Source organism: Schistocerca serialis, chromosome 3 (genome assembly GCF_023864345.2).
Source record: "Schistocerca serialis cubense isolate TAMUIC-IGC-003099 chromosome 3, iqSchSeri2.2, whole genome shotgun sequence".
Lineage (NCBI taxonomy): Eukaryota > Metazoa > Arthropoda > Insecta > Orthoptera > Acrididae > Schistocerca > Schistocerca serialis.
The window spans coordinates 615,708,185-615,717,426 of NC_064640.1; the positions used below are offsets into that span (position 1 = coordinate 615,708,185).

The 9,242-nt window shown below is 45.7% G+C and overlaps 1 protein-coding gene across 2 annotated transcripts in view; it reads left to right on the forward strand.

Annotated features, from left to right (window-relative positions):
* Positions 1–6,854, forward strand: part of LOC126470498 (UPF0587 protein v1g245604) — a 134,953-nt gene extending 128,099 nt beyond the window's left edge. The window contains exon 5 of one of the 2 annotated variants that reach the window (XM_050098378.1): positions 6,666–6,854. In XM_050098378.1, coding sequence (XP_049954335.1) covers positions 6,666–6,800 — 135 coding nt within the window. In that variant the 3' untranslated portion in view covers positions 6,801–6,854. The remainder of the gene's footprint in view (positions 1–6,665) is intronic. The other variant, XM_050098377.1, reaches the window with a different exon arrangement.
* The last annotated feature ends 2,388 nt before the right edge of the window (positions 6,855–9,242 follow it).

Here is a 9,242-nt window from a genome sequence, read left to right on the forward strand (position 1 = left end):
ATTTTATCATCCAATAGTATCCATGTGACACCATGCTGGACAATATGGGGCGTCCCAAGAGAAATGGTCAGTATGCAGGGATATGACAGGAACATTCATTCAAAGCAAAAAAGTCTGGACGCTAAAAGCCATACCTCAAGATACATGAGCTCTTCTTCATCCTCAGTACTGTAAAACAAACCTCTTCTACTGCAAGCTCTTTGCTTTCCATATTTTGAGAAGTGGTAGTATGGACCAAAACAAGGAAAAAAAGTCCAGTAAACATGGACTAGAAAGTGCATACCTTAAGAGCTATAAGCAACTGTTCATGTTTGCTACTGTGAAACAAATCTTCCATTAAGCAAGTGGTCATTGCTCTTAAGGCATGCATTTGATAGTCCATCTTTAGTAGATTGTTTTCCTTTGAATGATATTTCCTGTCATCTCACTGAATATTGACCATTCCCCCTGGAACAATGCTTTCTCACCTAGATATGAGAAGAATAGAACTTTTCTGAGCTGTATATAACAAAACAAGTTATCTGTAAATGAATTCCCTCAATATAAAAGTTTTAATATAAGAGTAATAGGTATTATAAAAATTGTTGGACTTCAGAGTTTTTGAAAATGGATGTTGGGAAATACGAGGGCTATCCACAAAGTACATTACGTTTTCGTTTGTGTCCGTTAGGGGCAAGGCTAGCACGGCCATCTTGGTGTCATGGCATTCCGCCGCTCAGTCGGCATCCTGCCATGCTAGTGAGAGGTTCGTGCTGTACTCTGTTGAGTTACTGTGACAGTTTGAAATGTCAGCGTTAATTGAAAATGCCACGAAGTGTGAAGTGCATGCTGCAATAAGGTTTATGACTGCAAAAAACTGTACACCTATAGAAATCTATCGGCAGCTTTGTGAAGTGTATGGGGACTTCATAATCACTGAAGGTGGAGTGCGTCAATGGGTCATAAAATTTAAAAATGGCCGAACTAACGCTCACAACGAAGAGCGAAGTGGAAGACCCAGCATAGTGACTGCCGAACTTGTCGAAAAAGTCGATGCCACGGTCTGTGAAAACCGTAATTTCACAATAACGGAACTCTCTGAGTTTTCCACAAATTTCACGAAGTTTGTTGCACGAAATCATTACCGAAAAGCTTGGTTACCACAAGTTTTGTGCAAGATGGATACCAAAAATCTTGACAGAGATTCACAAAAATCAGCGAATGGCTGCAGCGTTAACGTTTTTGGACGCTTACGAGAAAGATGGCAACTCATTACTCGCTCGCATCGTTACTGGTGACGAAACATGGGTTAAGCATGTGAACTGCGAGACAAAATTGCAGTCAATGCAGTTGGGGCACACAAATTCCCCCCAAAAACCCAAGAAATGCATGCAGACAATGTCGGCAAGGAGGGTGATGGCAACTGTCTTTTGGGACAGAAAAGGTGTGATTTTTGTGGATTTCCTGGAAAGAGGCACTACAATAAACTGTCAGAGGTATTGCCAAATTCTGCACAACCTCAGAGGAGCAATACAAAACAAGCGCAGGGGAAAGTTGGGCTCAAAGATCTTGCTGATTCACGACAACGCCCGGGCTCACACGGCAAATGCCAATCGTGAAGTTCTCGAATCTTTTAAGTGGGAGTTGTAGTCCCGACCTGGCACCGAGCGACTTCCACTTATTCCCAGCAATGAAGAAGTGGTTGGCTATGCAGCGTTTTGATGATGACGCACAGCTTCAAGAAGAGGTAACCACATGGTTGAAGGCGCAGGCGGCCGAAATTTACGACGAAGGAATTTCCGAGCTCATCCATCGCTATGATAAGTGCCTTAATTTAAATGGCAGCTATGTAGAAAAGTAGTATTTAAGTGTGGCTTTCATCTGTATATAATAAAAAAAAATTCCAATACTTTATTTATTTTTAATTCCAAAACGTAATGTACTTTGTGGATAGCCCTCGTATTAAGGATACTGTAGATGAAGGCATGCTAAGTATTTGGGAACAAAGTATGTGGTGTGAAGAATCTCAAAATAAGATATGTGAAATGAAAGACATTGTTTTTCCAGGCAGCTTTAGGTTGTGCAGTGGTTGTACTGAGAGATGTGACATTTTGGCAGCACCATAAGAAATGTCTAGTTTCCTAATTTACCCTCTGGAATAGCCCTGGCTCATGGGTCTTGCTCCCGCCGCCTCCCCAGGGGGCTCACAACTCTTTTGTGAGTTTGTGCTTGGCTACCAGGGAACCCCAGCCTTTGCAGCATTACTTCGTTTCTGTGCATTCCTTCTCGGCCACAAAGCCCTTCGTCGTTGTGGAGAACATAGAAGACAATTTTGGAGGAGTGGCAGCCATGTCTAAAATGAAAAGTGGGTCAGTTTTGATCAAAACAGCATCCCCTTCCCAGCCATGAGTGCTGCTCACTCGTAACAAGCTGAGTGACGTACCGGTGACTGTCACTCCTCATAATAGTCTAAATATGATTCAGGGCGTAATTTTCCACAGAGACTTACTCGTGCAATCTGACGATTGCTACGCACCAAGTTGGAGTGATGGGGTATACACTTCATACATCGTGTCCCTCGTAGGGGGACAAAGGACAGTAGGGTTGCTACTGGTGCCTTCAGCTGGACCTTTGAAGGCGATTCATTTTCCGAATAGGTTAAGGTAATGGTATACCAATCCTGCGGGGTCCTGCCCACTTGTCTTGTATAGGGTGACTAAAGGCTCCTTTGTTCTCAGATTGCTATACAACAATTCAAACAAATAACATTAATAGTTATATTTCAATAATTTGGCAATACTTAGCTTTGTATTTAGAACAACGGTCGCAAGTGATGGGTGACATGCAAACAGTAATGTTCTTCACTACAGATAAAGTCCAAACAAGCAATGGATATGGATCACTAATAACTGATATTGTAGCACTCTCTGCTAATCTGTGGTAATACTGTCCACTTATGTCTGGCCTAGGCTGGCAGGAGCGACTCTTATATTCACTTTGGCTAGATGCCACTCTTATCGTGGTGACATCCTGGTCAGCACGCTATTGGCCGTCGTCGTCGTCTCACCACCTTCTCTGGTCTTGCATTCTTCTTCCCTGTTCCGGCGCTTGTGGTTACGCTAGAACAAATGCAATCTGAAACTGTATGTGTCCCCCCCCCCCCCCCCCCCCCCCCCCCAATGTGGTGCTTCAAGTGTTTGAAATTCAAGTGTATGTCTTTGTGTTGCAACCCTAGCCACCATCTGTAGAGATTGTGGGCGACTTCTGCTTGAGAATGCTCCTTTCCAGCCATTAATCTTTCCCTCTGCTGCCCTTGTCTTCTCCCACCCATCCACAATTACCTGTGTGGTAGTGACCACTTCCGATCTTGCTGTCACTCCCATGGACACCTGCCCAGATGGACTCTCAACAGTCACTGCTTTCGCTTCTGCTGTTGCCCTTGGCTCCCTGCTGCATGGAGATATCAATGAGGCAGTCCAGAATACAACTACTGCCATTTTTTGGACAGCTGATTCAGCAATTCCCTGCTCCTCGGGACCGTCCTGATGGAAGACAGTACCTTAGTAGTCATCAGAAATCGTAGACCCCATTAGACATAGGCGGGCTCTCTAGTGCCATTAACGGCACCCATCGATGGAGCATGTCATTGCCTTTAAGCGGCTCTGTGCCAGAGTCTGCCACCTAGTAAAGCAACGGAAGTGAGAATGCTGGGAACTGTAAGTTTCAACCATCAGACCCTGTAGCTCTCCTTTGCAGATTTGGCCAACGATCAACTGTGTCTACAGATACCAGACACCTGCAGATGTGCCTGGTATCCCCTTGAATGGCACTGTCTACCCTGACACAGATGCCATCACCAAAAATTTTGCTCTGCATTATGCTCAAGCCTCTGCATCTGAGAATTATCAACCTTCCTTTGATGTCCTGAAACAGTGGGTGGAGCGAAAGTAATTGCCTTTTACTACACACCACCAAGAGTCAAATAATGCTCCATTCAGCAAGTTGGAATTTGTCAGTGTCGTAGTACACTGCCCTGATACAGCCCCACAGCCCCAGGACCACATCGAATCCACAACCAAATTCTGAAGCACCTATTAGTCTATTGTCAGCATCAGATTCCTGCTATCTTTAACTGCGTCTGGAGCAAGGGCGAGTTCCCATCACAGTGGTGAGAAAGCATCATCATCTCAGTACTGAAACAGGGCAAGCACCCTCGAGAGAGGGACAGTTATTGCCCAGTTAGTCTCACCAATATTCCCTGAAAGTTTCTTGAACATATGATGAGCCGGCGGCTGTATTGTCTTCTTGCATCTAGGGGTTTTCTGGCTCAATCCCAGGGTGGTTTTCACCAAGGTCATTGATAATCTGATTTACGTGGAGTCTGCCATCTGAATAGCTTTTGCTCGACATCAGCACCTTATAGCTGTCTTCTTTGAAATGCAATAAAGGCTTATGACACCACATGGTGATACCACATCCTCGATACCTCAAATAAGTGAGATCTCCAGAGTCAGCTCTGGATTTTTATACAAAACTTCATGTCTCATCATATTTTCTGGGTTCAGGTTGGTGCCTCCCACCGTCCTCCCCGTATCCAAGAGACTGGGTCCTGCAGGGCTCTGTACTAAGTGCCCCTCTTTGTAATAACAATCAGTGGTCTAACAGTAGCTGCTGACTCCTCACTGCCACCCTCCTTGTACACTGATGACTTTTGACTCTGCTATTGCTCCTCTAACATGGGTGTTGCTAAACATTGACTGCAAGGTGCCATACAAAAGATGCAGGCATGGTCCTCCACCTATGGCTTTTGATTTTCAGCTGCCAAGACTCATGCCATGTGCTCTGTCAGTATCTTACCTTTCACTGACAACCAGAACTTTACCTTGACAACCAACTTCTCAGTGTGGTGGGGACCTACTGCTTTTTAGGACTGGTCTTCAATGCTCGGTTGACGTAGGTTCCCCACATTCACCAGCTTAAGCAAAAGTGTTTTCTGCCCCTTAGTACACTTCGCTGTCTGAGTGACACCAGCTGGGGTGCAGATTGCAGTACCCATCTGCAGCTTTACAAAACTCTGATACAATGCCATCTTCCTCCTGGGAGTGTGGCATTACAGTTTGGTATCACCCTCAGCATTGTAGATACTATATCAGATACACCACTGTGGGGTTAGACTTGCGGAAGGTGTCTTTTGAACCATTCCTACGAACAGCTTACATGTGGAGGCTAGGTATCCTTCAATGGTTTGTCAATTATGCTACACATGTTCACAGCTCGCGTAAACATCTTAAATACCTTCTGCTGTTTACAAACACAGAAATCCGTCTCCCGCAACAGCAGCCTAGATGAGGGATTATGATTGCAACCTGTCTCTGGTACCTCCTCACTGAATTCCAGTTGTTTTTTCTACCACTTCTCCTCCAGCCACATTCATATACACCTTGATGGTCCATCCCTTGGCCAAAGCTTTGTCTTGACCTATCACAAGGTCCAATTGGTCTTACGCCGTCAAGTTTTAGGGATCTGGAATGTGGAATGGCACACTCTGACTTCACCAAACTAACTAAGGGTGATAAAGGAGACTACGAATCTGTGGAGGTCCTCCATGCAGGCCCCTCACTAGGACTCTATCATCCTTTGCCGGCTCTGCATCAGCCACACTTCGCTGTTTCATGTCCATGTCCTCCACTGTGAGGACCCACCCACTCGGTTGTTGTGGTTACTGTTTGATTGTGGTTCACATTTTGCTGACTGTCCCAACCTAGGTGCCCTGCGGCGGGTGCTTAATCTCCCTCACTTGCTACCGCTGGTGTTAGGAAACAATGCCTCAGTGCTTACTCACGAAAGGGGCTTTTACCAATCTGTTTAAGGGAGGGCCACTTAGCTTTATCAGCCCATTGGCAGATCACTTTGTTGCCTCCTCTGCCCAGACTACGCTGCAGCTCTTCGGGCTTCGTAGTCCACCCTGGCCCTTGTGTATCTTTTATCTATCTGTGGTTCTCATGCTCTGTCTGCATTGCTAGTCTGTTCTAGACAATTTTTGAGTGGGGTGTGTCTGGTAAGTTGCAGGGAGGGGGGTGGGGGTGTATTTCCCCTCATTGCACCCTTTCAGGGCTTGTGGCTGCTCTGCACTTGGGGCACCTTGCTTGCCTTTTTTGCTATATCTCCCTTTCATCTTTTTTGCCCCTTATCTCATCTTTGTTGATCTTTGGTAGACCTTGGGATTTTCTTTCCCTGGGCTTTGTGCAGTAGGCCATCTCTAATGTACAGTTATGTAGACTTGTCTGTTTGAGGAAAAAGGGACTGATGACCTAGTGGTTTGGTCCCTTTAACCAACCAACCATGGGCCATGAAGCATATAATTTGCAAGGTTGTACTTGAACGAAATCTCAGAGTCATACATTGGTGGTGGTAAGCACCCCTTAAGATGTTGAATTCCACTTGCGGGAGTTAATCTAAAAAACCATTGGGTTGTATAAAGTCATCCATTACTCTTAAGTGAGGCCTTCTGCTGTGTAGTTGCACAAAAAACCACTGTTATATTCATCTGAACATCATACTAAAGGAAAAATTCACAGTGAACGTTAGCAGTCTTTGTATACATCGAACTTTTGTTGCCATATAATAAATTATGGTACTGACATTTTTGTTGGAAAAATACTAATACATTGTGTGTTAACTTTCAGGGTGGTTGGATTGTAACAACAAAGAGGAACAATAGCACTTTCACTGATATCAATCTTGATGAAGATTATGTAGAATACAATGAAGAAGGTGTTTTAAGTATTTTGGATTTTGAGTGTCAAGTTAGAAGATCCTGAGTGAAATAAGTGTGTTATTATTGTACTGTGTTCAAATAAATTCTTAATATGTATTAAAAAACATTGATTTATCGTTCGTGTAGAGGAGATGTTGAGTCGCAGACAGGCACGGTGAAAAGACAGCTATACATTTAACCTTTCAGCCAAAAGGCCTCCTCCTAAAATAGGAAATACACACACAGGCCGTACTGCTACTGTGCCTGGTGAGATCAGCAATCTGGCATGAGTAGTGGGGATAAGGAGGTGGCATCGAGTGATGGATAGCAGGATAGGGGTGGGGAAAAGGTGCAGGACTGCTTGTGGAAGTATTCAGCCGCATGGTGGGAACAAAGTGGGACTGATAGGTGCAGTCGGGACATTTGGGAGGGGCTGAGGGGTGAGGGTGGGAATGGAGAGAAAAGTAGAGAAGGGGGAAAAACTAGTGGGTGCATTGGCATCATAGGAGGTTCTGTAGTTCTGGAATTGGAGCAGGGAAGGGGATAGATTGATGGAGGACTGGGACTAACGAAGGTTGAGGCCAGTGGTGTTACGGGAACATGGGAGATACTGCAGGGAGCGCTCCCACCTGCACAGTTCGGAAAAGCTGGTGGTGGTAGGAATAATGGCACAGGCTGTGAAACAATAGTTGAAGTGATGCACATCATACTGGGCAGCATGCTTAACAACCAGGTGATCCAACTGTCTCTTGGTCACAGTTACGCAGTAGCCATTAATGTGGGCATACAGCTTGTTAGTTGTCATGCCCACGTAGAATGGCACAGTGATTGCAACTTAGTTGTTGTTTCTTTACCACACACTGCCCTGCTCATCTGTCAATGCCACCTGCCTTACACTGACATCCCCAATGCACATGTTCTTGCTGCTATTGAACTGTACCTTTCCCAATGCACAACTGAGTCCAAACCTACGACCTCCTTCCTGGTCACCATGATCAACTAACTATATTCTCACCCACAATTACTTCTCCTTTGAGGGCAATGCCTACAAACAAATCTGGGGCACAACAAAGTGCAGGTGCATGGCACCATTCTATGCCAACCTGTTCATGTGCCACCAAGGGGAATCCTTCCTCACCATCCAGAAGCCCAAACTCCTCACCTAGTTCAGATTAACTGATGACAGCTTGGTGATATGGACCAAAGATGAGAATACCCTATCCACATTGCTCCAGGACCTCAACACCTTCTCCCCCATTTGCTTCCTCTAGTGCTCCTCAATAAGCCATCTTCCTCAATGTTGACGACTGCCTCAAAGATGGCTACATCAGTAGCTCTGTCCCTATGAAACCTACCAACTGCCAGCAATACCTCCACTTCGACAGCTGCCACCCATTCTATATGAAGTCCCTTGCGTACAGGCAAGTCACCCATGGTCATCACATCTGTAATGATGAGCAGTCCGTCTCCAGATATACTAAGGTTCACACTGAGACATTCACAGATCGAAATTACTCTCCCAACCTTGTACAGAAACAGATCTCCCATGCATTGCCTCTCTAGTTGCCTACAGCCTCCCACATACCCACTGTCTGGCCACAAGCAGCACTTCTCTTGTGACTCAGTATCACCCAGGACTGGAGCGACTGAATCACATTCTCTGCCAGAGTTTCGACTACCTTTCGTCATGCCCTGAAATGAGGAATATCCTTCGCATCCCTCTCACAGTGGTATTCTGCCTCTTGCCAAACCTACACAATATTCTTGTCCACCCCTACTCCAGTCCAGCTCCTAACCCCATGCCTCATATCCCTGCAATGGACCTAGATGGAAGATTTGTCCCATACATTCTCCCACCACCACATACTCCAGTCTAGTCACAGACATCTCCTATCCCATCAAAGGCAGCACTACTTGTGGAAGTAGTCTTCAACAAGTTTTCTGTCTGAATGGCCACCACCAGACTGTGGTGAAGAGATAGCTGGTTCACCAAGTTTCTGAGCATGCTGCCCAACATGATACACTTCACTTCAATGACTGCTTTACAACCTGTGCCATCTGAATCCTATCCTCCTACCAGTACTAGGTTCTGAATCTGCTAGGTGGGAACTGTCCTTACAATATTTGGTACTTTCCTGTAACACTCCTGGCCTCAGCCTTCACTAGTCACTGTCCTTCACCTACTTATCCCCAGCTGCAGCACTACACCGCCTCTTATTCCACCAACACATGTACTAGTCTTTTTCCCCTTTTTTCTTTTTCGAGTAGCCCCTCCCCCAATGGCCCAAATGCACCTAGCAGCCCTCCCCTGTCCTCACCATATCCCTAAATGCACCTATAAGCACCTTCTGCCAACACTACCCTACCCTGCTCTCTCTCTCTCTCTCTCTCTCTCTCTCTCTCTCTCTCTCTCTCTCCCCCCTCTCCCTCCCTCCCTCCCTACCCACCCCATGGTGCCTTCTTACCCCCACTGCAGAGACCAAATTGCTGCACCCGTCAGTTGCAG